This window comes from Mauremys mutica, chromosome 7, assembly GCF_020497125.1.
Source record: "Mauremys mutica isolate MM-2020 ecotype Southern chromosome 7, ASM2049712v1, whole genome shotgun sequence".
NCBI classification, from domain to species: domain Eukaryota; kingdom Metazoa; phylum Chordata; order Testudines; family Geoemydidae; genus Mauremys; species Mauremys mutica.
The window spans coordinates 30,366,347-30,393,732 of NC_059078.1; the positions used below are offsets into that span (position 1 = coordinate 30,366,347).

At 56.4% G+C, this 27,386-nt stretch overlaps 3 protein-coding genes across 11 annotated transcripts; 2 read left to right on the forward strand and 1 right to left on the reverse strand.

The window, feature by feature from the left end:
• The first annotated feature begins 58 nt into the window (after nt 1-58).
• On the forward strand, nt 59-3,821 carry NUDT22 (nudix hydrolase 22). Its single transcript, XM_045022752.1, has 6 exons — nt 59-186; nt 1,442-1,955; nt 2,193-2,300; nt 2,378-2,475; nt 3,160-3,253; nt 3,499-3,821. The coding sequence occupies exons 2-6, from the start codon at nt 1,488-1,490 to the stop codon at nt 3,598-3,600; spliced, it is 870 nt and encodes a 289-aa protein (XP_044878687.1). The 5' UTR covers nt 59-186; nt 1,442-1,487; the 3' UTR covers nt 3,601-3,821.
• Nucleotides 3,822-6,091: 2,270 nt separating this feature from the next.
• On the forward strand, nt 6,092-11,367 carry TRPT1 (tRNA phosphotransferase 1). Of its 7 annotated transcripts, none has more exons than XM_045023922.1 (9): nt 6,092-6,536; nt 6,974-7,115; nt 7,536-7,617; nt 8,825-8,994; nt 9,308-9,482; nt 9,702-9,758; nt 10,051-10,122; nt 10,614-10,724; nt 11,254-11,367. In XM_045023922.1, exons 2-9 carry the CDS (start codon nt 7,020-7,022, stop codon nt 11,274-11,276), a joined length of 786 nt encoding a protein of 261 aa, XP_044879857.1. In that variant the 5' UTR covers nt 6,092-6,536; nt 6,974-7,019; the 3' UTR covers nt 11,277-11,367. The 7 variants fall into 7 exon arrangements, with proteins under 7 accessions (XP_044879857.1, XP_044879862.1, XP_044879855.1 ...); XM_045023920.1 differs by having other exon boundaries at nt 6,095-6,536; nt 9,305-9,482; XM_045023927.1 differs by lacking the exon at nt 6,974-7,115 and having other exon boundaries at nt 6,094-6,536; nt 9,305-9,482.
• FERMT3 (FERM domain containing kindlin 3) lies at nt 11,010-25,789 on the reverse strand. Of its 3 annotated transcripts, none has more exons than XM_045023918.1 (15): nt 25,634-25,789; nt 24,424-24,591; nt 22,618-22,851; nt 21,943-22,068; nt 21,513-21,681; nt 20,213-20,315; nt 19,783-19,890; nt 19,051-19,185; nt 18,857-18,906; nt 18,488-18,612; nt 17,785-17,891; nt 17,051-17,266; nt 16,515-16,639; nt 16,079-16,220; nt 11,010-12,051 (listed from the first exon to the last, which is right to left on the reverse strand). In XM_045023918.1, the coding sequence occupies exons 2-15, from the start codon at nt 24,581-24,583 to the stop codon at nt 11,872-11,874; spliced, it is 1,980 nt and encodes a 659-aa protein (XP_044879853.1). In that variant the 5' UTR covers nt 24,584-24,591; nt 25,634-25,789; the 3' UTR covers nt 11,010-11,871. The 3 variants fall into 3 exon arrangements, with proteins under 3 accessions (XP_044879853.1, XP_044879854.1, XP_044879851.1); XM_045023919.1 differs by lacking the exon at nt 25,634-25,789 and adding an exon at nt 25,278-25,480; XM_045023916.1 differs by lacking the exon at nt 25,634-25,789 and adding an exon at nt 25,147-25,256.
• Between the last annotated feature and the right edge of the window lie 1,597 nt (nt 25,790-27,386).

Consider the following 27,386-nt stretch of genomic DNA (forward strand, 5'->3'; position numbering starts at 1 on the left):
GCCTGGCACCACCCAGGTGGATACCGGAGCCACAGAGCGGCACAGCCAGCAGGGGGCTAGAGCCGCCCAGCCGGATACCGGAGCCACGGGGCGGTACAGCCGGCAGGGAGCTAGAGCCACCCTGAACCAATCAGCGCGGCCGCAGGCAGCCGCTGACTTCCGGGAAGGGGGCGGCTGGAGCTGGAGGTAGGGAGTCTGGCGCTGAGCCCGGCGCGGGGCTGGGGGGCTCCCGCGCAGGGGCCGGGCTGTGCCGTGGGGTTAATGGCCCCACAAGGTGCCAGGGGAAGGCTGCCCTACAGGGCTGGGATCAGCCGGCAGCAGCCCCGTCCCCTGTGCGCCTTGCCTCCTGGCGAGGCGGGGGCTGGGGGGGTGTCCGGTTCGTGGGCAGCCAGGAGAATAGAGACGGGGAGGGGAGGGTCCATGGCTTCCAGCTCTAACTGCTAGATCCCACTCCCCTCCCAGAGCTGGGGCTAGAACCTGGGGATAGAACCCATCAGTACAGCCCCAGAGCTATATGTGTGTGGAGTTTATCTGGCAGCTTTGAGGTCTCGCCCCTAATGACCCCATTCACCCCTAAGGACCCCTTCGGTCAGAGGGGATGGCATGAGCCTGCAGCACTGCCCCTCTAGGAAGTGGCTGAAACTCCATCCCCACCCCGATCCCCTCCATGCACTGGGCAGCCTTGGGGCACATGCGTCCTGGGGACGAGGGGGTTCTCACTGGATGGGGGAGGTGCGCGGTGCCCATGCAGCCAGCTCGCCGGGCCAGTAGGGGGATGGCATGTGGGGCCCATACAGCCAGCTCTCTGGGGCAGTGGGGATAGGTGTTTGGTGCCCATGGCGGGCCATGGGGCCCTCTCTCTGGGGCAGTGGGGGGCATGGGTCCCTCTCTCTGGGGTAGGGTGACCAGATGTCCCGATTTTATAGGGACAGTCCTGATTTTGGGGTCTTTTTCTTATATAGGCACCTATTATCCCTCATCCCCTGTCCCAATTTTTCACATTTGCTGTCTGGTCACCCTACTCTGAGGCAGTGGGGGGCATGGTGCCCATGGGACCCTCTCTCTGGGGCAGTGGGAGTCAGATCTCTGGGTGAATGGGGGAGGCTTAGTGCCCCTGGGGCCAGGTTTCTCTGGCAGTAGAGGAAGGGTGGGTGTCATCCATGGGCCTGGATCTCCTGGGCAGTAAGGGGGCATGCAGTGCCCACGGGGTCAGTTCTCTGGGTCAGTGTGGGGAGGTACAGCATTCGTGGGGCAATCAGGGGCATGTGGTGTCCATGGGACCAGCTCTTGGGGTGGAGAGGGGTGCAGTGCCCATGGAACCAGCTCTTTAGGGCAGTGGGGGGTCTTGGTACCCATGGGTTTGGCTCTCCAGGGTGTGTGTGTGAGGGAGTGGTAGCCTGGCATAGAAGCTGAGTGATCCCTATCTTTTCCTCCCTCCCAGATGCCCTGAGCCTGGTGTTCGGGGTGGGGGGGCACAGGGAAGCACCATGGACCCTGAGATCTCCATCATGCTTCAGTGTCCATCTCCCAAGGGCCTGGCAGAGACGGACGTGCAGGCTGAGCTTTCCCCAGCCTACGACCGGCGCCAGCTGCCCGGGGGCCAGGCCTGGATCGACGCTGTCTGGGAGGCCCGGTGCCACCACAGCCCCTGGCTTTTCAACGGCTCCAAATTCCGGCTGCATTCAGCCCAGCTGGATGGGGGCTCCCTGACCTTTCGTCTGGGCCTCACCTGCTACAAGGATTTCCTGGGTACTAACCGGGCTGGCATGGCCAGGCACCTCCAGCAGCAGGGGCGGCAGGACTTTGGGGACAGCCAGGCCTACCTGGCGGAGCCACTGGGAGTGGGCGCCATGGTGCATACAGCCGATGACTGCTTCGTCTTCCTACGGCGCAGCCTGAGGGTGGGCGAGGCGCCTGGCCTCGTAGACATCCCCGGGGGACATCCTGAGCCACAGGTGGGTCCACCCAGCACTCCTAGAATGGAAAGGCCCAGATCCCATTCCCCACCTCCTAAGCCAGCCAGTTCTCCTCCACCCTGGGAAACCTTAACTCCCACCTCCTGCCCGCATTGCACATCTCCTGGACTCCCTGTAAGTGCAGGAATGTTTTTTCCCTGGCATCCACCTCCCTTGCTGTGTTCCACTCCAGAGGTGGCTGCATTTCCTGACCCTAGGCTCCTTCCTCTGCTGCAGGCTGTGGTGGGGGACGTCCCAGAAGAATCCATCTGTTTGCAGGATCTCCCCAGACAGATGGTTGTCAAGGAGATCTTCACCTCCATCCTGCGGGAGATCCGAGATGAGGTGAGAGATATGGGGTACTGGTTGTTGGTGTCTCTGTGCTCTGCTGCCCCTCACTAACCCGCATCCCTGCTCCATAGGTCAACCTGCCATTGCCCACCCTAAGCCAGCCAATGCTGCTAGGCATCGCTCGGAACCAGACCAGCGCAGGTCGGGCCAGTGCTGAGTTCTATGTCAGGTAATGGGGCTAATTCAGTGCACAGAAAGGCCCAGGAGGGCTATGGTAGGCACAGGGAGAGCTCAGGAGGCAGAGCTCTGCTTTGGCGGATCTGGCTCAGGCACTGTTAATTCAACTGCTGGCTTAAACCTATGTCCTGACTGTTTGGATCTAGAAGCTAGAGAAACCCTGAAATTGGTGATTGATGGGATAGAACCAATCAGCAATTGGGGTGCAACCTCCCGCCACATCCTGGGGCCCTGGCTTCCTCTACCATATCCTCCCCCATACAAAATAAACATACTAGCATGGCGCCTAGATTGGGACCTCACATTGTGCCAGGCGCTGCACAGACCCTGACTGAGATTGGGGGCCCCCCAGCATGCCAGGTGCTGCACAGACACAGTGAGACAGTCCCTGCCCTGAGGAGCTTGCAGTCTAACTAGACAGAAGGATCGTTATCCCCATTTTACAGATGGGGAAACTGAGGCACATAGCAGGGATGCGACTTGTCCAAGGTCACATAGAGTCAGTGGCAGAGCTAGGAATAGAACCCAGGTGTCCTGAGCCCCAGTCCTGTGCTGTTATCACAAGGCCAAGCTTCAACTTTGCTGCCCATAGGGACAGAGAATAAACAGGTGCAGCTGCCATTGGCCTCAGGCCCGGTTGTCTCCGTTCTGCTAATGGAGCCACCCCATGTCCCAGGTGCAGTCTGACGTCGGAGCAGGTGAAGCAGAGATATGAGATCGGGGGGCCTGAAGCTCAGGAATCCATCGGCATCATTTTTATCAAGAGAGAGGTAAGGGGAGGGTACAGCCTGGCAGATGGGAATAGAACCCAGGAGTCCTGACTCCCAGTCCCCCCTGCTGTAATCCACTGGAGCCCATTCCCCTCTTAGACCTGGGAATTGAACCCGGGCGTCCCGGCTCTCCCAGCTCCCATGGTCGATAAAGGTCACACATGAGCTCTGGGTGGTGTCGGCAGGTACCCTGCCTCCCCGCTCCGTGGCACTGACCCCATGGTGTCCTTGTGCTTCCCCTGCAGGACGTCCTGACTCTGGAGCAGACCGGAGGGATGTGGAGGGAGCTGTGCCCGTCTGCCAAGGGGGCTGTCAGACTCTACACCCTGGTGCAGGGTGGGGGGTAGGAACAGGAAGGGGACTGAGCCCCCCTGGACCACCATGGGGGCTTCTCTGTGCCACACTGGGCATCAACAGACCCTGCATGCTCTCTGCACATGCCAGCCCTATGTTGTGGAGCCAGCAGGAGGAGGATCACTGCAGGACCAGACTCACCTCTCCAGGAGCAGGGCCCAATTCTGGCTGTTTAGAACCCATCTCCCAATAAAGAACTTATTCTTTGACAGCAGTGGCAGGTGCTAAGCCTCTGGCATAATCCCATTTCCCAGAGTGCACTAGGGTGGCCCAGCCTGGAAGGAGGCAGCAGCACCTCCCCATACCCTCCTATCTGGATGATCTCGGCCAGCTGCCATCAGAGCTGGAGGGAGGGAGGGAGAGTGAGTGAGTGTGTGGGGGTGGAGGGGGGGACCACTGGCTAGCCCAGGGGAGTGTGGAATGGGATTTGGGGACTTTCCCCTCTAGGGGGCACTGGCTGGGGGATAGGACACACTTTAGCCCCTTTCCCAAGGGCTACATGAGCTCTATGGGAATCCCCATGCCCCAGAGGGGAGCTGGTGCATCCCAGAGACTCTGATCGTTCCCCCAGAAATCTGGCCTGCATTGTCCAGTCTTACCATGCAGCAACTCCTGAGCCGGCCCTCTTGCCCCAGGGCTGGATATAGCACTAGTCCAGGAGTAGGCAACCTATGGCATGTGTGCCGAAGGCGGCACGTGAGCTGATTTTCAGTGGCACTCACACTGCCTGGGTCCTGGCCACTGGTCTGGGGGGCTCTGCATTTTATTTAATTTTAAATGAAGCTTCTTAAACATTTTAAAAACCTTATTTACTTTACATACAACAATAGTTTAGTTATATATTATAGACTTATAGAAAGAGACCTTCTAAGAACGTTAAAATGTATGACTGGCACGCGAAACCTTAAATTAGAGTGAATGAATGAAGACTTGGCACAGCACTTCTGAAAGGTTGCCGACCCCTGCACTAGTCACTCATGATGATAATACAAAGGCCTCTGCCCCATCTCCCCTCCCAGAGCCAGGGAGAGAAACCAAAAGTCCTGACTCCTAAACCCATGTTCTAACCATTGGACCACACACACCCCACTCAGGTAGAGAAGGATCAAAATTCCTGGGTTCTATCCTGGGGTCAGTGGGGAGTGGGGTCTAGTGGTTAGATCTGGGCAGGCTCTTTCCCCAGTCAGAGCTGGGCAGTGGATGGGGATGTCCCTGCACACCTATGGACATCACATTCATGGCTGGAGGCATCAGCCATAGGCATCCTGGGATGCTGGGGCCCTGGAGACATTAATCCTGGTCTCGGCCGGCCCGAGGGCAGCTCAGCCCCTAATCGGCTCAAGGAGGGGTGAATGGCTAGTTTGATGGCGAGGCCTGGAATCCCGGCTCCTTAATTGTGTTCGAGCTGCCAATAAGCTGGATAATCGGAGCTGAGGGGGGAGCGGCTAAAGCCTTGAGATGCAGCCTTCTCTCACGCCATCCCAGCCTAGGATCACCCTGTGGGAGCCCGTGGACTATGCACGGATCCTTCCCACCAACCCCATCTGTCCTGACTTCCCTCAGCCTTCTCCCCATAAATTGCATTAATCTGCCATGCCCCAACCCTGGGAGAAACTGAGGTACGGAGAAGGTGATGGATGTACCTGATATCACACAGCGAGGTGGCAAAGTCAGAAATAGAACCTACACGTCCTGATGCCCAGCTCCACTGCTGTAACCACTAGGATTCCCTCCCTACCCAGAGCAGATAGTAAACTTTATTATCATCATCATCATCATATTCTTCGCAACTGCCTTGGCTGGTGGAATGAACTAGGCCAAGGATGCGTGAGTCAGGGCCTCCCCCAGCCATCCATGTCAGTGGGTGGTGCTGGGGAAAGGGCTCTGTGCAGCAAGGAGGTGAAAGGTGACTTCAGGAGCACAAGGCCTGAGCCAACATGAGGTGCTGCCACAAGCCAGCCTGACTCACTGAGTCACCTCCTGCTGGCCAGGGGCTGCTATCATGGCCTCAGCTACCCTCAGCTCCCTCCCCGCAAATTAACCCCTAGACCTCACTCCCTGCCCCGTGCTGAGGATAGAACCCAGGAGTCCTGACTCCCAGCCCCTGCTCAGGGAGTGGATTGCACAGTGTGGGGTACCTCACCCTTAGCCTCAGTTTACCTGTTCTTAATTTCACCCCATTTTTTCATTTCCCCCATGACACCCTCCTTTCCTGCCCTTTCCCCTGTCTCCCACTGCCCCAGCTTATGGTGGGGCTGGTATCTGGGATACTTCCTTCTGCAGCGGGGCCTTGGCCCTTCAAACCCCCTTTGCAAAGAGGAGATCCAGCAGCTGGCAGCCAGAGCTGGAGCTGCCTGCAAAGCAGATGTGGGGCGCCACCGTGTGTGGCCAGGCAGCACTGCTGGGCCTGCTGCAAGGTCCAGGCTCAGCCCAGAGTAGAGAGGGAAAGGGGATGGACAGAGAGAGAGTGGTGGAGGGAGATGGGTGGGTATGGGGATAGACAGGCAGGCAGATGGGGAGAGTGACCTGAAGAAGAGCCCTGTGAAAGCTTGTCTATTTCAGCAAGGGAAGTTGGTCCAATAAGAGCTATTACCCCACATGCCCCGTCTGGCTCAGATAGGAGGGCCTGGGGCTACCCAGACAGTGATAGGCATAGTCCCCCCCCGACCCCGCTTATTCCACATTGCCCAGTAGGGGAGTCTCCCCCCATGTAGGAGCTGGAATACCGGGCTAGATGGGCTCCCACGGCTGGCCAGTCCTACCTGGAAGACTACAACTCCCAGAGGCCTTTGCGGCCCCAAAGCTGGGCCTCCAGGCCACGTACTTGCCCATGATGCCTGGTGGGCGGGGCTGGAGCCGTTGAGTTCAGTTTGCAGCTGTGGTTGCTGGGAGACTGACGGTCTGGTCTGAGACTGGGAACTGCCCCCAGGCAAGGGGGCGCTGAGAAAGAGGAGGAGGGGAGCGAGAGAGCTGGGGAGTCAGATTGCTGGTGGGGGAGGGGGCAGGAGAGTGGGATTGGTGGGGGAGGGGCTCTGGGGGAGGGGACAGGAGAGTGGGATTGGTGGGGGAGGGGCTCTGGGGAAGGGGGCAGGAGAGTGGGATTGGTGGGGGAGGGGCTCTGGGGGAGGGGACAGGAGAGTGGGATTGGTGGGGGAGGGGCTCTGGGGAAGGGGGCAGGAGAGTGGGATTGGTGGGGGAGGGGCTCTGGGGAAGGGGGCAGGAGAGTGGGATTGGTGGGGGGAGGGGCTCGGGAAGGGGGCAGGAGAGTGGGATTGGTGGGGGAGGGGCTCTGGGGAAGGGGGCAGGAGAGTGGGTTTGGTGGGGGAGGGGCTCTGGGAACAGGGTAACTGCCTGGGGTCATTCTAGGGAGTCTGAGGCTACAAAGCGCAGGAGCAGGGTGGGAGCAACTAGCATGGATCCAGGGGGGGCAGAATCTCAGCAGCCCCTCCCTAGGGCTCCTGGGAGAGGGAGTCGGAAGTCTGAGAGTCGAAAGAGGCACCAGGACCAGGTTAGAGCCAGTCACAATCTCCCCTGCCCCGGACTCTAAACCCCAGCCAGTCTTCTCCCATGGCTGAGCTGGTGACACCTGTCTCCATGGCCAGACTTCTTGCAGGGGTTCCCCCCTCCAGTTCAGGCTTGGTTGGGTGGGGGCGGCAAGCGCTGACAGGAACCCCTCTCTAGGAGTGAGTTGGGAATAGAACCCAGGAGTCCTGGCTCTCAGCCCCTCTACTCTAACCCATTAGACCCCTCTCCTCTAACAGAGTTGGAAACAGAACCCAGGAGTCCTAGCTCCCAGTGGCTCATTCAGCCCTTTCTACTGAGGCTGCTGGTGTGTGTGTGTGTGTGGGGGGGGGGGGTTATGTGGGGTTCCCTCTGGGATGAGCTCCCCCCCACTCCCTCTATTCTCTGTCCCCCATCTCTCTTTCAGAACCCAGATGTTCGTCTGTCCAAAGCCTTGTCCTATGTTTTGCGTCATGGAGCAGCCCAGCTGGGGCTGGAGATGGGTGCTGGTAAGTGCACCCATACTCCCACGCATCTGCTCCCCCTGGCCCTGCAGGCAGGCAGGCTTCAGGACAGCACCTCTCCCATGGAGAGAGAGCTACTGAACTTCAGCAGAAAGGACTGAGACAGGGGACCCTCTGCTTAGGTACAACCCCCTATAGCTGACATGGGATCCCTGGCCTGTGGTTGACCCTGGCTCTCCTACCTGCCCCCGGGGCTTGAAAGTTCAGGGGGTCATTATGGGGGGCACTTGGTATTGGTGCATGTGCTCCCTGTGCCCACGGAGATGGTGGGGGAGGGAGCACAGAGAAGGGGACTAGGGCTGGGCCTGCGATCCACAGACTCATTGCACTAAACAGCCCAGGCCCCTGCTCCAGAGGTTGTGTGCCCCCGCAGGTTATTGGGGACAGGGGTGTGCTGACATGAACTGGCCTGCCCTCTGCTGGAGGGCCAATGGATGGGCACTGCCCCAGGGGTTCTTCAGCCCCTTAGTGCCCTGGGTTGGGTGTGAGGAGAGCCTGAGGGGTGTGGGAAGGGGTAGAACATCATGTGGAGGCCAAGCTGGTCTTTTCCCTCAACCACCCTCAGTGGATTGCAGAGGGAGAAGATGGGGTTAGATGGACCTTGGCATAGTTGGTCTAGGGGGGGCGGGAGATGAGGTAGATCAGATCAGGGGAGGGATGGGTTAGAGCATGTGAGGACAGGTTAAGTCTAGGCCTTACGGTGAAGGTTGGAGGGATCAATAGGAGCTGCAAGGTGGTGTCAGTCTCAGCTGCACTGGTTGGGGGTGCAAAGGGGGTGTAGAACTTGGCCTAGCCAGTTGTGTGGGAATAGGGTAGGGCATGCAAGGAGGGGCAGATCTCACCCTCACTGGTTGTGGAAAGGATGGGTTAGGTTGGGGGTGTGTGCAAGGGGGAGGATGAAGCAGGGCATGCGGAGGGCAGGTCTCACCCTCGCTGATTGTGGGGACAGGGAGGATGTGACAGGATTAATGGGGCAGGGGGGTTGGGATGTGGGGATGGGGGCAGGGCAAGCAAGGGGTAGGTCTCTGCCTAGCCCATCGGGGTGTTGGGATGGGGGCAGGGCGAGCCAGGGGGACAGGTCTCGGCCTAGCCCCTCAGGTGTGGGGATGGGGCAGGTCTCAGCCTAGCCCATGAGAGTGTTGGGAAGGGGCAGGTCTCAGCCTAGCTGGTCTCATCTGTCTCCCCTCCCCAGATGGGTTCGTAGACGTGGCTGCCCTGCTGAGCCTGCCCCGCTTTGGGGGTGTCTCTGTGGCCGATGTGCGACACATTGTGGAGACTAACGAGAAGCGCCGCTTTGCCCTGCGCCCCCACCCTAGCGACGGGCGCTTGCAGATCCGCGCCAACCAGGGGCACTCACTGCAGGTGCTGGGGGAGGGGTGGTGGGTAGCAGAGGGAGACCCCTCTTCTGGAGAAGTGGGGGGGGAGGGGTTGAGTGGAGTGGGCAGTGGGAATCCTACAGCCTGGGGCCCCAGAGCGCATGGGATGGGTCAGAGCAGGATCCTCATTCTCCCAGGACGAGGAGTCAGGGGGAAGGACAGGATCCTTGCTTCAGGGGATAGGGGGCAGGGGCACCTTGGACATAAAAAGGGGCAAGAGAATGGGGGCTAAGGGGAGCACAAATGAGACTCTAGGCCAGAAGCGCCATTGTGATATCCCTCCATTCCCTCACTAGCAGGTGTCAGAGCTAGAGCTGATCCCACTGCTGGAGCCCACAGCCCTACCCCAGACCATGGCCCATGGCACTTACCTGCGGCACTGGCCAGCCATCTGCCGGGGGGGCCTTTCCCGCATGGGGCGCAACCATATCCACCTAGCACCTGGGCTGCCCGGAGATGGACATGTCCTCAGCGGTGAGTATGCACGCTGTACTGGGGAGAGAACCCAGGAGTCCTGCCCCCCTGTCCCTGGTGCAGTAGTGGGGAGCTCTCTTTGGGGGTGGAGGGGCTATGATCCCAAGGGACACTGGTGGTTCTGTGTACAAAGCCCAGTCAGCTGGGGGGATGGGGGTGGGTCTAGGAGTTGCTCCCCATAGCCCGCTTTTGACCACTCCTTTGATTATTGATCCACAGGGATGAGGCAGGACTGTGATGTGGCTATAGTGATCGATGGGCCCCAGGCGCTGGCAGGTGAGTAAGAGGACGGGGGGATAAATATCAGGGAGGGAGAGGAATTATTTAAGCTTAGTCCCAATGTGGACACAAGAACAAATGGATATAAACTGGACACTAGGAAGTTTAGACTTGAAATTAGATGGAGGTTTCTAACCATTAGAGGAGTGAAGTTCTGGAACAGCCTCCCAAGGGGAGTAGTGGGGGCAAAAGATATATCTGGCTTCAAGACTAAGCTTGATAAGTTTATGGAGGGGATGGTATGATGGGATAGCCTAATTTTGGCAATTAATTCATATTTGATTATTAGCAGGTAAATATGCCCAATGGTCTGGAATGGGATCTGAGTTACTACAGAGAATTCTTTCCTGGGTGCTGGCTGGTGAGTCTTGCCCACATGCTCAGGGTTTAACTGATCGCCATATTTGGGATCGGGAAAGCATTTTCCTCCAGGGCAGATTGGCAGAGGCCCTGGAGGTTTGTTGCCTTCCTCTGCAGCGTGGGGCATGGGTCACTTGCTGGAGGATCCTCTGCACCTTGAGGTCTTTAAACCACAATTTGAGGACTTCAATAACTAAGACATAGGTTAGGGGTTTGTTACAGGAGTGGGTGGGTGAGATTCTGTGGCCTGCGTTGTGCAGGAGGTCAGACTAGATGATCATAATGGTCCCTTCTGACCTTAAAGTCTATGGGTCTCTGGTGGAAACCAAGAAGTTTCCTCATCCCTTCCAACTGAGGCACCTACCTTCTCAGCAGCAGAACCCAGGAGTCCTCCTCTAACCACTCAACCCCAGTCTCTGCCCTGAGTGGAGGATAGAACCCAGGTGTCCTGGTTCCCATGACCCTGTGCCTGTGTGTTGCTTCCCCCTGCAGATGGGATCCAGTTCTATCGCTCAGCTAATGGTGTTATCCTCACACCGGGTGATGCTGAAGGACTCCTCCCTCCCCGGTACTTCCAGAGAGTCCTGCAGCTCCGGCCTGACAGTAAGAGTCTCCCTCACCCTGCCTCCTACCTTCTCGGGGGGGGCTTGGCACTGGGGGTAGGACAGTCTTTGACCTCTCCATCAACCCATGAGCCCCACCCACTAGAAAGAGGTGAAGGGACTTGTCCAAGGTCATATAACATGTGGGGAGTAGGACCCAGCAGTCCTGACTCCCACTCCCCCTGCTCTAACCCACTAATTTCCACTCCCTTTCCCACACTGGGGATAGAACCCTGGAGTCCGAGGAGCAATTCCCACCCTTCCACAGAGTCACAGACCTGCCCAACATGGTGAGAGCTTGGTTTATTACTCTGTGTTTGCAGTCCCAGCCGACATGCCTGGCTGGCAACTCGTGGCAGAATCCAAGCAGCCATGGCTTTGAGTCTCTCCCAGGGAATGGCAGAGAAGTGCCCATGGGCCGGTGTGGGGTGGAGGGTCCCGTCATTCCCTGGCATGGTTGGCGAGGGCAGGCAGGTACAGGAAAGCCAGCTGCTGCTAACACCCTTCTGAATCCTCCTTCTCTCTTTCAGGGCGTCTGCTACCACTCGAGTGACCCACACAGGGCCGAGCCGGCTCCAGGGCCATGACATGGAGGAGAATCAGGGCGGGAGAGAGCAGTGTAAAATAACATCCCTATTGTTCCATCTGCTGCATCTTCTTTAACCATCTCTCTGCTGGATTTGCCGCACTCCCCGCCCCCAAACACACACACGCTGCTGGGGTAGGGGGTGCTGGCTGGGGACCTGTACTTCCCCTCCCATAGAGCACATGCAGGAGTGCTGGGGTGGATTAAGGGGTGGCTTGGGCTGGGGTTGTGTAGGCCATTGAGGGGTGGTGTTGGGGCGTGGTCTGTAGGAAATTTGAGGGGGGTAGGTGTTGGGGTGGCTGGGGTTTTGGTGCATGGGGGGAGGGGCTTGGGAATGTGTGTGTAGGGATTGGTGGGCTGGTTAAGTTTTGTATGGGGAGGAGGGTGGGTGTGTTGGAGGAGGCTGTTTTGGGGATAGGAGGTTGTGATGGGTGGGTGGATGAGGAGTCCATTGTACAGATGGCTGCTCCCTCCCTGTGGGTGGGGCCAATGTTGGCCCCAGCTCTTTCCCCTCCCTGTTGCCCCCTGGTACCCAGCAGGAGATGGGAGCAGTGCTGAGTGCTCACAGGGCCTCGTGGCCTCCTGTCAGCTTGTAGAAAAGCTCCTCATCGAGGCCCCGGCCCTTGTCAGTGGAGCGGGTGGACAGGAAGATGTAGCCCCCGATGTACTCATGCACGATATTGCACCCAGCCGACACGCTGCTGAATGCCACATTGATGTGCTCATCAAATTCAATCGCCACCTGGGAGAGAGGACAGTAGTGAGGGGCTGGTTGGGGAAAAGAACACAGGCGTCCTGGCTCCCACCTTTTAGTGTTGTTAGGAACTGGGGAACCTTTGGGGGAAGAAGTAGCCTGTACTGGGGGAGGACGGACTCCACCTTAACTAAAATGGAACCAGACTGCTGGCATGTAAAATTAAAAAGGTAGAGGAGTTTTTAAACCAAGAGCTGGGGGAAAGCCGACAGGTGTGGAGGAGCACCTGGCTCACCAAAGACATCCCTTAGGGATGAATTTATTCAAGGGCAAACTCAATATCTTAAGATGGAGGATAGAAAAGAAGTTGGTAAAGTACAGATAGGAGCTAGTAAGGAACGGTCAAACATACGACTCTCATTTAAACATAACACATGAAGGCAAGCGACTAAAGATTGACAAAATGTACAAGGGCTTATATACTAATGCTAGAAGTCTAAATACTAAGATGGGTGAACTAGAGTGGCTGGCATTAAATGAGGATATTGGTATCATAGACATTACAGGTGAAATGAGGCTAATCAATGGGACTCGGTAATACCAAGGTATGAAATATATAGGAATGACAGTAGGTCACGCTGGTGGGGGTGAGGTGGCACTACATGTTTTTTTTTTTAAAAAGTGAAAACCTTAAATGAATCAAACTACTGTAAAATCTCTTTGGGTAGAAATTCCAAGCTTGAATAATAAGAGGATAGCAGGAGGAATATACTACTGACCACGAGAGTGAGAGTGAAATGCTAATGGAGGTTTCAGAGGCTACAAAACCAGAAATCACTGTAGTAATGGGTGATTTCAACTATCCTCATATTGACTGGCTAAATGTCACCTCAGAATGGGGATGCAGAGATGACCGCCCCCGTAAACGGCTGCTTCCTGGTGCACCTAGTCTTGTAACCCACAAGGGGAGAGGCAATTCTTGATTTAGTCCTAAGTGGAGTACAGGAGGTGGTCCCAGAAGTAATTATTGTTGAACTGCTCGGTAACAGTGAACATAATGTAATTAAATTTAGCATCCTTGTAGGGGGGGAAATACCAAAAAAACCCTACCCCTCCAGGGTTACATTTAACTTTAAAAAGGGAAACTATACAAGAATGAGGATGTTAGACGGAAATTAAAAAGAACAGTCACGGGGGTACTCCTGCAGCCAGCATGGAGACTACTTCAAAATACCATAATAGAGGCTCAGACTAAATGTGTACCCCAAACCAAAAGAGACATGGCTAAGCAACAGAGTATTGGAGAGAAAAAGGCACCCTTCAAAATGTGGAAGTCAAATTCTAATGGGGAAAATAAGAAGGCACGCAAACTCTGGCAAATAAAACGTACAAGTGTAATAAGACAGGCCAAACAAGAATTTGAAAGGTAACTTGCTAAAGATGCGAAAACTAACAACAAGAATTTTCTTAAGTACATCAGAAGCAGGAAGCATGTCAGACAACCAGTGTGGCCATTAGACAACCAAGGTGTTAAAGAAGCACTCAGGGAAAACAAGGCAAATCGCAGAGACGCTAAATGGATTCTTTGTATGGGTCTTTGTAGCAGAAGATGAGAGAGACCCACAATCCAAGCTATTCTTTTTGGGTGACTAATTGGAAGTATTGTCCCATATAGATGTGCCAATAGAGGTGGTTTTGACACGTATTACTAAAACTAAACAATATTAAATCACCAGGACCAGATGGTATTCACCCAAAAGTTTGAAGGAAGTCAAATATGAAATTGCAGAACTGTAATATGTAACCTATTGCTGAAATCAGCCTCTGTAGCAGATGACTAGAGGATAGCTAATGAAATAGCAAATTTTAAAAAAGGCTCCAGAGGCAATCCTGGCAATTACAGGCCAGTAAACCTAACGTCAGTACCAGGCAAATTGGTAGAAACTATAGTAAAGAACACAATTATCAGACAAAGAGATAAACACACTTTACTGGGGAAGAATCAACATAGCTTTTGTGAAGAGAAGTCATAGCTCACCAGTCTAATGGGATGATTAAGGGTATGGAATGGCTTCCATACACGGAAAGGCTAAAGATTAGGGCTGCTCAGCTTAGAAGAGAGACAACTAAGGGTGTGTGTGAGATAAAGGTCTATACAACATGAATGGCATGGAAAAAGTGAATAGGAAAGTGTTATTTACCTTTTCCCACAATACAAAAACCAGGGGTCGCCAGATGAAGTTACTAGGCAGCAGATTTAATACAAACAAGAGGAAGTACTTTTTCATACAATGCACAGCTAACCTGTGGAACTTATTGCCATGAGATGTTGTGATGGGCAAAAGTATAACTGGAATCCAAAAAGAACTGGATAAGTCAGCAGTGGAGAGGTCCATCAATGACTATTCGCCAACATGGCCAGGGACGTAACCTTATGCTTGGGGTGACCCTAAACCTCTGATCACCACTAGCCAGGAATGGAAGATAGGGGTGGATCACTCCATGCCTCCCCTGTTCTCTACACTCTGGCTAAAGCTCTGATATGGGCCACTGTTGCCCAGGATACTGGGCAAGATAGACTATGGTTTGATCCAGTAGGGCAGTTCTTACATTCTTAGAATCGGTTACAAGATAATAGGGTTAGAAGGAAGAGCCAGCATGGATTTGTCAAGAACAAATCATGCCAAACTCACTTAATTTCCTTCGTGGACAGGATTACTGGTCTAGTAGATGGGGGGAAGCAGCAGACATGGTCTATCTTTATTTTAGTAAAGCTTTTGACATAGTCCCACATGACATTCTAATAAGCAAACTAGGGAAATGTGCTCTAAATGAAATTACTATAAGGTGGGTGCACAACTGGTTGAAAGACTGTACTCAGAGTAGTTAATGTTTCACGGTTGAACTGGGAGGGTGTATCTAGTGGGGCCCTACAGAGGTCAGTGCTGGCTGAAGTACTATTCAATATGTTCATTAATGACTTGGATAATGGAGTGGAGACTATGCTTATAAAATTTGCAGATGACACCAAGCTGGGAAGGGTTGCAAGTACTTTGGGGTACGGGCTTAGAATTAAAAATCACCTTGGTCTGAAATCAACAAGATGAAATTCAATAAAGGCAAGTGCAAAACACTACTCTTTGGGGAAAAAAATAAAATGCACAATTACAAAATGAGAAAGAACTGACTACGTGGCAATATTGCTGAAAAGGATGCGAGGATTACAATGGATCACACATTGAACGTGAGTCAGCAGCTGAAGAAATGGCTAATATTCTGGGGTGTTGCAAGAGTGTTGCATGTAAGATATGGGAAATAATTGTCCTTCTCTACTTGGCACTGGGGAGGCCTCAGCTGCAGTACTGTGCCCGGTTCTGGGCAGCGCACTTTAGGAAAGATGGGAACAAACTGGAGAGAGTCCAGAGCAGAGCTACAAAAGTGCTAAAAGGTTTAGAAACCCTGACCTAGGAGGAAAGGTTAAAAACACTGGGCTTGTTTAGTTATGAGAAAAGACAACCGAGGGCACCTGCTAATAGTCTTCCAATTTCTTAAAGGCTACTACAAAGAGAATGGGGATTAATTGTTCTCCGTGGTCCCTGAAGGCAGGATAAAAAGTCATCCTTAATCTGCAGCAAGGGAGACTCAGGTCAGACATTAGGGAAAACCTTTCTGACTAAGGGCAGTTAAGCTCTGCGACAGGCTTCCAAGGGAGGTTGTGGAATCCCCATCACTGGAGGTAAAATTTTAAGAACAGGTTCGACAAACACTTGTCGGGGATGGTGGAGGTTTCTTGGTCTTGCCTCAGCGCAGTGGACAGGAATTGGTGACCTCTCAAGGTCCCTTCCAGCCCTACATTTCTGTGATTCTGTAGACCCACTTGCCTCCCAGAGCCAGGCAAGAGACTCCAGGAGTCCTGGAGCCCAGCCTTCACCCTGCACAGGCACTGGAGAGGAGAAGACGGCCCAATACAATTGTGTCTCCTAGGGCATTCCCCTACACCCCCTCTCCCTGTGCCAGATTCCACATGGCTTGGCATGCTCCTTATAGGCCCCAGCACCCCCTTCCCTGCACTGACCTGACGGATGTCCCAGTTGACATTCCACTGGCGCATGTTGCTGTACCGCCAGGTCTTCACCACGTCTCCCACAGCCAGGTCAATTCGGATCAGACGATTATTGGCGATGCCCAGGATCTCATCCTTCCTACTGCCCTTGAACCTGCGGAGCATGGAGGGGTTGGGGGTCAGGACTCCTGGGTTGTATTGCAGTTTGGGGGCGGCAGTCTATGGATTAGAGCAGGAGGGGCTGGGGGTCAGGACTCTGGTTTCTATCCCTAGCTCAGTGGGGAGAGGAGTGAGGTTGAGTGGGTTGGGGGTGGAGTGAAGGGGCTGGACGCCAGGACTTCTGGGTTCTATCCCTGGCTCTGTAGGGAAGTGAAGTGGGGTCCAGTGGTTAGAGCCGGGGGGAGGAGGGTGTCAGGACTCCTTGGTTCTGTGGGGAGGGGTGCCTCACCTGACCACAAAGTAGGAGATGCCGAAATCAGGCAGCGACTGCCAGGCCTGGATAAACCTCATCTTGGCCTCGGTGAGTGAGAGCTGGGCCACGTTCTGATGGGCTTCCAGGATGCGCGGGGTTAACTGTGGGCAGGAGACATGGGTCAGTGTTTCATTATGTTCCAGGCCTGATCACTGCTTGAATGGGAGACCTCCCGGGAGGATGGTGGGGAGGGGGGTGCTCCCCTCACAGTCATTGCTGGCCCCATTACCCAAGTGCAGTGGTAGGGGGTGCTGTGCTGCAGGGAGCAGGGCAGGGTGGGGGAGCTCAGCAGGGGGCATTGTGCTGCAGGGAGCAGAGCAAGGTGGGGGTGCTCAGCAGTGGGGGCTCTGCCCTTGCAGTCAGTGTCGTCCCCACTATCCAAGTGCAGCACTAGGGGGAGCTGTGCTACAGGGGGTGTCTCCTCTTGCAGTCAGTGTTGACTCCATCCTAGGGCCAGGGGGTGCTGGGCGCCAGGGAGCTCAGTTGGGGTTGCTGCCCCAACCCCCACCTACCTGTTTGGGCTTGAATTTCTTCTGGTAGCGGGGGGACACCAGCCACTGGGTGCCCATGGCCTCAGCATCGGGGGCCACGGTCGCGTCAGGACTGGCTCTCTGCAGCTGCAGGAAGGACAGGATGTTCTGCACCTCGGACTGATACGTGCTGTCTGCCATGGTCCGGCCCTTGGCTGCCAGCCGGCACCCTGCCATCCAGCGGGCATACTGCTGCTCCTGCAGAGGGGTGGGGGGAGGGAAGGGAAAGGAAGGGCGGGGGTTAAAGGAGGGGGAGGCACTAAAGACCCTCAGCTGGGACCACCGCTGCAATGCATCTCAGTAGCCAGCAGTATAGAGCCTGCAGCCCCTTTCTAGAGGATAATCCCATTCACCCACCAATTCACAGCCCCTTCCCCCAGTATAGCCCCACCGCAGCCCTCCCTTTATGGTGTAATCCCACTGCCCTCTCACTCCCCACAACCCTCTTCCTACATGGTACATCCCAAATGCATCCTCCAATGTGACTCCAGGGTATAATTCCACTTCACCCACCCACCCCACAGTAGGGTGACCAGATGTCCCGATTTTATAGGGACAGTCCCGATATTTGGAGCTTTGTCTTATATAGGTGCCTATTATGCCCCCTGCCCCCATCCTGATTTTTGCTGTCTGGTCACCCTACCCCACAGTCCCAGTATAATCCCATGGCACCCACCCACCTCACAGTCCGATCCCACTTCTACCCCCCAACTTACGTCCTCACAGCGCAGGTACACCTCGCTCATCCCCTCCGGAGATGGCACCAGCAGTCTGATGCAGAACTTTTGGCCTGAGATGTTGACGTCCGGTACCACCTCACAGCCTGAAATTGGGGGTGGGGGGAGTGGAATGCAGCATATCTGGTGATTAAAATGCTTTATTGTGGCTGCAAAAACACCTCAAAATCCCATGGGGCTGGAGGACAATCTCTCGCCTCTGTGTTGACCTATGGAACTACTTGCCACAGGAGTTTTAGGGAGGCCAAGGCTTTAGGGAGATTAGCTCTGGCTGTTAGCTGATGCCAGAGACCATTGACTGGCTGCGAATGGCAGGGTCCAGAAAAGAAAATCCCGTCCTTTTGCTTTCAGTTAACTGTGGAACTTCCTGCTACTGGAGTGCAAAGGACCCAGGAGGTTGGAATAGAGAAGATTTGACGTTTCTCTAGGGAAAGGGATTCCCTTGCACCCTAGGTGCTGACGGCAAGAGACCCTCGTGCTGCAGGTGGAATATACATGGTGGGAATCCCGCCCAGCATTGCCTGGTGAGGGGAGCTCAGTGTTGAGGGAAGGCTTACACTCAGTTCTCTGAAGCCGCAGGCTTTGTGCGAGCTAGGACACAGCGGGGCTGGATGAGCCCATCAGTCTGATCGGGAGGGTGCGGAGGAGAAGACATGCCAGGGGAAAGGGATGCCATACTCACCCTTGAGATTGAGCTGCTGCACAGGCTCACTCGGCACCTCCTCGCGGCTCTTGTAGTAGGAGATGGTGGTCTCTTTGAACACCACCCAGTGCTGCTTGTAGCCCTTGAGCGTCAGCTTGCGGGGCCTATGAAGGGGGGAGTCAGTGCCAAGGTGGAAGGGGCACAGTCAGGCACCCCCCAGGTGTGGGAGACGCACATAGTCCCCCTTGGATCCTGAGCTGTGACATGGGGCAGCTGCAAGAGGACAGCTTGGGGGATGGGGTCAGGCATGTTATTGGAACTGAGCACTAGACCCCACATCCCAGAGCAGGGGAATCCTGACTCCCAGCCCCCGCCCCCATAGTGAGAATGAGAGAGTCTGGGGCTCACCTGAATATCCGGAGATAATCCTTCAGCTCAGGGATGGTGGTGAGATTTTCCTGCCAGGAGATCAAGACACAGTCACCCGCTGCTACTCCAGCCCAGCCTCCCAATGCCCCTCAATCTTGCAGCCTCCTGATATTTCAACCTAGGCCGCCCCACAGCTCTGCTGGTGCCCCTCACCGCTCCCCCCACCCTCTTACCAGCATGTCCGAGGTTGATGTCCCCCCCTCCAGCTTGACCTGGAGGTTGGACAGGGCTGAGTCCAGGTCATCCATGCCTTGCTCCCCTGCTGTCTCTGTAGGGTCAGCACTCAGCGAGAGCTTGTTGATGTGATACTGGAGGGCAGGGGGAGGCAGGTTAGTTGAGAAGGGGAGGGAGATCTTCACCCCACCCACCCAGATAGTCCCCCTATGGGATTGACCCTCTGGCTTGACCTGGGGAAACGGATTCTTGTTCACCCAGGTGGGAGAGCTCCAGGGGTACTTAGCCCTGGCCCCACTGGGTGAGCTCTGGGGAAGACAGACCCCAGCCCAGCTGGGGGTGGGGTGTGGAAATATATCGGGTAGGGATGCCCTGTAGGAGGGAGGGGCTAGATCCCCACTAGGTGGGAGTGCTTGGGGGACAGATGGATTCCAGACCAGCTGGGTGGGAAGGCTACAGAGATGGTTAGTCCTGGCCCCACTGGGCAAGCTCTGGGGAAGATAGATCCCAGCCTGTCTGTGGGGTAGGCGGGGGCGTTCCATGGCAAGGGAAGGGATGGATCCTGGCTAGTTGCAGGTGCTTCATGTGACGGGGGGAAGGGGATGGATCCCAGCCTGACTGTTGGGGGGGGGGGGATCCCTGGTAGGTGGGGGTGGATCCCAGCCCAGCAGGGGGAGGTAGATCCTGGCCTAGCTGTGGGCGGAGGGTCGGGGGAGGCCGAGTTCCAGTACCTGCAGGGCAGCAAAGACCATCATCTCCTCCTCGGTACTTTCGGTCTCCTCCAGCAGCACAGCCCAGCGTGCCTGCTCGTACAGCTGGGTGATGCGCACTGCATCATACTGCAACACGGGGGACAGGAAAGGTGGGCAGGGGTTAGGGGTCAATGGGGGAAATTAAGGGGAAGGAGCAGGGGAGGGGGTAGAACAGAGGTCTGGAGGAGAGTTGGGTCAGGGGATAAGGGGTCCTGGGCTCCAGATCCAAAAAGTCAGGGTAGGTTTGAGGGGGGAAGGGAGAGTCTGGGGAGAGGCAATGGAGTGTGGCAGGGGTTGGGGGGGTCCCCCCTTCGGCTCCTGCATGAAGTAACCAGGACAGGCTGGCTGTGTCTGGGGAGTGAAGGATGGACAGGAGAGCCCGGGGGGAGGAGGCACAGGGAGGTCCCACCTTGGGCTCCAGGTCAAAGAAGTTGTAATATTTGAACCGCAGCCAGAGCTGCTCGTTCTCCCGCACGTCCTGCTGCATCAGTGACCGCGAGGAGCTCAGCCACCTGGAGGGGAACATGGGAATTGTCATATTTGTAAGAACAGGCATGACTCAGTTTCCCCACCCACTTGGGATTGCCACCCCCTGGACGGGAAGGGGTTACCTTCCCATCTAGGGCAGGGGAGACGGGATGGCTGTGGGTCTCTCTAGCTTGGGTGGGGAGGGAGGGGAGAGAATGCACCATCAAGAACTGTCCCTGGGCAGGGAACCCTGGAGCGATACCAGGACCCCTGCTGGCCAGCCAAGGGAGGCTGAACATGTGACCCCAGCAGCAGGCAGCTGGAGATCAGGGGACAGGAGGCGGCTCTAGCCTGGCCCACACTTAGCCCAGCAGAACTTGGGGGCTGGGGTGGGAGGGAGCGGGCAGTGTCCCGGCACAGCGTGCGCCCTTGTGCAGATGCCCCGATACCAGCATGGAAGGGCTTTGGCTGCCGTAGCTAGAGGGTGCTTCCGCTAGCCAAGCTCTCCCACGTGGGGCGAAGCTGCATCCCCCGGCAGCAGCTGCGGGAAGCTCTGCCAGGCAGGCCTGGGCTAGGAACTGGGCTGCCCATGTAGCATTCATAAGGCAAGTCAGCGTCAGCTCTCCCCACGCCCTGTTGCTGTAAGGACAGAAGGTCTGCCCAGCGTGGGGTGCCCCCCAAGGGCTCAGCAGTGATGGGGCTCGTGCAGGCGGTGCGGGAGGGAGGGTTCACTCTTGGATACTAAGGGTAACACTCCACCCTGGTCTAGGAGTGAGACCCCGGCCAGAAACCAGGGGAGCCTGGCAGGAGCCTAGGGAACGGGGCAGGTGGCTGCCAGCATGGACTCCGGGCTGAGCCTGGCTTTCTGCGTTGAGCTAAGGATCCCGCGATGCTGGATCCCAGGGGACTAGTAAACGCTGGCTTGCTCTGAACGGGTTGCACTGGGTCGCTGCAGGGAACTGAACGCAGAGGAACCGCTGGGGAGATACAGAGAGACATGGGGGGCTGGAGCCCAGGGCCCCGCCTAGGCGTGCTGGGGTTGCGGGCTCATCCTAACTCCATGGCCCAGGCACTGTTCGAGGTGATGGTATAAAGGCTGGGGGTACAAAGCGCCCTGGAAATCCATGATGGGACGCAGCTGTGGTGCTGCCCCCAGGCACAGGGCCAGCAGGAGCAGCTCTCTGCCCCCTCCCCGTCAGTTCTCCCAGTGCCCCTCAATCCCAACCCGCAGCTCCTCTCACCGGCTGTTGATCTGGGCCTTCTCCACAAGATTGCTGGGCCGAGGCATCTTCAGCACGTGCTCGGGGGTCAGGCCTGTCCAGCTCACTGACAGCATCCGGTAACAGGCCTCAGTGGCGGGGCTGTCCGAGAAATGGGCTGGCATCCCCCGGAACGGCTGCTGCTCTGCACCTGTGAGAAAAGGGAGGGCTGCTGCTCTGTGCACAAGGCGGGTTAGCGGCACCCAGGCACACGCACACCGCCGGGGGCGCACACAGAAGGGCAGCCGCTCGCACCAGTACTCTTGCTCACTAGTGCACGTACCCTCTGGCATGAGCACACGAGGGCGCTCTCACAGGTACTCAGACTAATGCACTAGCATGCACGCTCACCCCAGCACTTGCAGGAGAGCGCACTCACACGCCCCTGCCCACCCCCCTCGCCCACACTCACTGGCTGGCAGCACCACCCCACTTAGGTCAAACTCATCCTCTGTCCCCAGCACCGGCCCCTTCCGCTTCTTCTTGTCCTTCTCCTCAGGCGCCCGCAGCAGTGAAAGCTCCTCGGCATGCCGGATACCTGCGGGGGGAGAGGACATGGGGTGAGGGAGCTCCCCAATAAGGGGGTCTTCCCCCATCTTCCCCTCATTCCATCTGTCTGGGCCCCCTGCCCCTCTCTCCCAAGTCCCATCCCTCCTCCCCGTGCCCACCCAGGCTTTTCTCCCTACTTTTCCTCACTCCCAACCCCTCCCCTCACCTCCTTGTACTTCCCTGCACACCTCCCCGACCCCTGCTCCTCCCAGAGTAATCTGCTCCACCCCTTACCACTCCCTGAGTCACCTCCTCACCCCAGACACTGGCCTGTCTATGCTTGTACCCCCACCCGGGAAGGGGCAGATGGGGAGAAGAGCCCCGGGAGCTAGGTAGATGTGATGTCACTAATTTGTCATGACTCCCCAGGCACTTTTCCCAGACTTCTTTAAGCACTGCCCCCGCACGCACCCCCTGCACCTTTGCCCTTCCCTCCTCCACAACTCCTGCCCCTCCTTGATGCTCACCCTCAATGTCTACCCCCTGCATCCTTCTCCACCCTGGGCCTGTCTATGCCCACCCGCTCCTGGGCACTCACTCAGCACCCGACAGATGCCAGCCACAGCACGGAAGACGGGCTCAGAGAAGCTGGCGTGGACACGGATCATTCGCCGGTTGGGCAGCTGCAGCCGCACAGGCTTGTGCTGAGGTGTGTACCGGAGACGGGCGTCTGCCTGCAGACCGTACTTATCCACGGTCCAGTTGGTCTTGAGCAGCCAGAGTTTCTTCTGCTCCCACCAGAGAGCGTGGTCTGACCAGTTCTGCTTCACCTCTGGGGGCAGAGCACAGTAGTTTGCACAGGGACCCTTTGTCTGGTGCTGAGATGCAGCCACCTCCAGCGTGGGGTATGGGGGCTGGTTATACAGGGACCCCTCGCCCAGTGCTGAGATGCAGCCACTTCTGGTGTGGGGTATGGGGGACGTTTATACAGGGACCCCTCGCCCAGTGCTGAGATGCAGCCACCTCTGGCGTGGGGTATGGGGGCCGGTTATACAGGGACCCCTCGCCCAGCGCTGAGATGCAGCCAGTGCAACCTCAGGGTGGGACGCAATAGGTAGCTCCCAGTATAAAGAGGATGCTGCAACTCCAGGAGCTGAACTGTGCAAGCCATGCACAATACAACTACAGACGTCTAAACCAGAGACATGGTTACTGGGGCAGGGTCCTGGCTTCCCCATGCTAACCACTAGACCCCATTCTCCTCCTGGAGTTGGGAGAGAACCCAGGTGTCCTGATTTGCAGCCCACCCTTCTCTAACCCATTAAACCCCCCCTCCCCTCCCAGAGCCAGGAATAGAATCCCAAGCCCTGAAGGCTATTTATAGCCATAGGCTTTGGCTAGCTGGCCCCTTATCAGCATCCATCCAGGGTATAGGCCTCACAGTCTCCAGCAGCAGCAGCTACAGCTGCTATCAGGCACTGCCAGGAGAAGGTCCCCATACCACATAGACTGGCCACAGGAAGACATGGCACAGGCCCACCTTCTGTCCTGGGCAGATAAGGAGTCACTTCCTGTTGGATTGGTCCCTGGGCACCCCCTCACACCAGGCCCCAAGCCCCTCCCTCGCTGGTACCTAGGGGACTGGGGAGATGGGGGCAGGGGCAGTCACTGTAGGGGAGTACAGGAGAGGGAGACACATGGAGACGGATGGATGGATGGATGGATGGTGGGGGACGGACGGTGTGAGATGGACGGATGGATCACTAACACCTAAAAGACAGACAACTGGGCAGACTAGAGCCCAGCCAGGCGTTCCAGGGTTGGCCCACCCCCTGGGTAACCCCCATGCCCACAGATGGCAGGTGCTTGTCTCCCTGACACAGAGGGCAATTCTGGGGTAATCGAGGAGGCAGTGCCCCAGCCAGACCCCGATCCTGCACAGAGTAGGAGGGGAGAGGCAGGAACTGAGGGTGGAACTGGGTGATTCGGAGTCACTTCCCTGCACCAGGGCCATGACTCAGCCTGCATCATGTGAAAGACTGGCAGGAACAGCAGGGATTGGGGTCTAGCGGTTAGAGCAAGGGGCTGGGAGTCAGGAGTCCTGAGTTCCATTCCCAGCTCTGGACTGGGGGGAGTGGGAATTTGAGGTGCCCTAGGGTAAAGGGTTGGGGAATCCCCCACACCCCCCTCTGATGCTAAGATGGGTGATGCTGGGAATCCCACAGCAGGAAGTTGGTGGCTACTGGAAGGGGAAGTGCGGCAGGGAGATTTAAAGGGACAGAACCCCACCGTCCATGCAGGGGCTCACCCATTGTGGGGAGAAGTGTGTAAAGTGGGATGGGGATTTAATGGGAGAGGACACCCCTACATGGAACCCATAGCAGCAGGGGGACCCCACACTCACTGATCTTATCCACAATCTGCAGCATGATGCCCCCAATGTGCACATCTCCGGTGACTCGCAGGGTGAGGGGCTCAGCCTCAGGCCCCAGCTCCTCCACGGCCACGCTCAGCTCCCAGGAGGCATCGATGTAGTCCCCACTCGCCGTCTTCAGCCCGGCCATGGCGAGCCCTGGAACAAGTGCAGCGCAAGGGTCAGAAGGGAGACAGGATAGGACTCTTGGGTTCTAGCCCCAGCTTCAATTGTCAGTGTAACAAGGGTGGGGCTTGTCCCTTTTTCTCTCTGTCAGTGGGTCAGGAGCACTGGGGTGGTACAAGGGGATGAAGGGATGAGAACGACTCCACAGTTCAGCAAGGGACATGTCCCAACCCTGCCCATTACACGGAGGGAGAGGATTTGCCTTCCCCTAAAGCATAGGGGGGAGGCAGGAGGCAGAAATAGCTGGACCACTGCTTCTATACAGCCGCACTAGGCTGGCCCAGTGTTGTGCTCAGGGGCTGCAGGGCACAGGATCCCAGGCTAGATGGGAGCCAAGGAATCCCAGTCCTGGCAGGAAAGAGGTGGTGCTGGGTGGGCCCTGGGGAGTCTGTCCTGCAAACAGCTGATCAGGCCAAAGAGCCAGGGTCAGGACTCATGGGTTCTATCCCCAACACTGGGAGGGAAGTGGGGTCTAGTGGGTTAGAGCAGGGAGGGCTGAGATTCAGGACTCCTGGGCCCATTGCTGACCATAGTGGGGTGGGGGGGGACACACCACCAATCTTTCCCAATTCATTAGTTCTCACTCCCCAACCAGAGCTGGAGGCAGAACCCAGGGATCCTGACCCTCCATCCCCCAGGTTGATACACAATCAGTTTACCCCGATCCTTAGCTCACAGCTGAAGGCCACAAGGGCTGATGCAAATCATCAGGTGGGTAAATGCCAGGAGCCCCAGAAGTAGAGAGCCAGGCACCCAGAGTGAGGCCTCGCCCCAGGGACAGCTCCCCACATTCTTTCAGCTACCCACGAGGAATTCTCCCATGCATCTAGCTAGATCACACTTCCATGCAGCCGGTCCCCAACTCCCACCCAAACTGGGGTCCCCTCTTCCGCTTCAGTGGATGATTATGCATAAGGGCACGTGGCAAACTCGTGTGGGGGAACAGATGGAGTGGGACCTGCCAAGGCACTGTAAAGCAGAACCTCCCGCCACCACCGCGCAGCCAGCCCCTTACCGATCCAGGTGTGGGCTCTCTCCGGAGCTGTTAGCTCAACTAGCACCGATAGGGATCCAGCCTGGGCTCTGTATCCCTCCCCAGCGTGCCTGCTGTCAAATCACTCCAGCCCGTTGCTCTAGCCCAAGGCGTTTCCCTTACCCTCCCCCCTCCCCCCTTCCCCCTTCACTTCCTCTCAGCCCGCCCAGCACTGTTTGCTCAACAGCTCCAGGGCTCTGCATTGTGTTTGCCTTGAGCAGGAAGTCCTTCGCATCAGGGCCCAATGGCAACTCAGGCACCTGCTGAGTCCTGGCATTGCTTGAGTAACGCCCACACAGCTGTGGGCAGCATGTAGGCCCTTCCTAGTAGGGACTGTCTCTCACTTTGTATCTGAAGCACCTAGCACCATAGGGACCCTGATCTCAGTTATGGTTTGTGCAGCACCCAGCACAACAGGGCATCCTAGCTCAACCCAGGGGGTCTGCAGTGCCTGGCCTCAGGAGGGGGGGGCACCCCTTTATTAATCCACAGAAGGACAGACAGCAGCTATTGGAACACAAAGGGAAAAGGAAGGAAGTCTCTCTGTGAATTTTCCTCTGCCCCACTGAGCAGCACAGTGAAAACATAAAAGTTAGTCAGTGGAACTCATGGCCACATTATTCCAGTACAGGCCACAGGTTCAGAAAGGATTTCAGTTCATTCAGGGGCTAATCAAGCAGGTGGCAAGAATGTATGAGGGGAATGAATAGAAGCAGAACGCTGACAGATGTTCAGTGGTGGGAATGTGCCCTGCGAGCAGGACCCCAGGGTTACTTGAATCTTCCTCTGATGCAGGAAGCACTGGGGGGGAGCCTGGACTCACTGGGCTGATCTGGTTTTGCAGTTCTTATGCTCCCACAGTGCTGTTGGCCACTGGAATTTGGGGCACTGCTGAGAAGCATCCAGCTGCGTATGGCAACTGTGGTTGGAGTGCTAGGGTACTTATCACGTCTCCTACCCTGGATTGCAGGTGTCTTGCCTCCCTAATTGCCCCTAGGTCACATGTTTCAGCAGAGAATGCTGCAGTCTTAACTCTTCTCTAAGCCATTGGACCCCACTCCTAAGAATGGAACCCCAGGAGTCCTGAGTCCCAGTTCGGCTCCAACTGACCCCTCTCCTCCTAAAGTGAAGTACAACCCTCAAGGCTTGTCTTGTCAACATAAACTGCCAGCCAGTGCAGTCCTATCAACACAACTCTGGGAGCAAAAAAACAAAAACAAAAAAGCCTTGATCAGAGTTAACACCCAGAGCCCAGCTGAACACAGAACTGAGTGGGCATATCTGGGCAGGAGGGGGGGAAATGGGAGTGGCTGCATGGAAAGAGGGGGCATGTCAGACACTTGAAGTTGGGGGTGGGGGAGGAGGAAGCTGATGGGACAAGCTAGAGAGGGGAAGTTTGAGCTGGGTTGGGGGATCCAAGAGTTCGCACTTGCCTGTTCCTGCACCTCTCTCCTTAGAGGAGGGTTTAGATTTATCCAGGCCATGGAAAGATCAATGCACAGGAACAGCGCACAGCATTTGAGAGACCATTTTGGCGCATCACACAGGGATCTGAACTAAGCCCGCGTCACATCGCTAGTTCCTGTTCTGCGGCAGAACCCCCTTCCTGCCTCTGTGGGTGCTGTATTTATAGCAGCAGAAGCTCCGTTCAGGCGCAGCCTCTGGGGAAGGGGGATGGGGACGCAGCTGCTAAGGTCCCCGGGGAAAAGGGTAGATGCACCCTGCAGCTGGGATC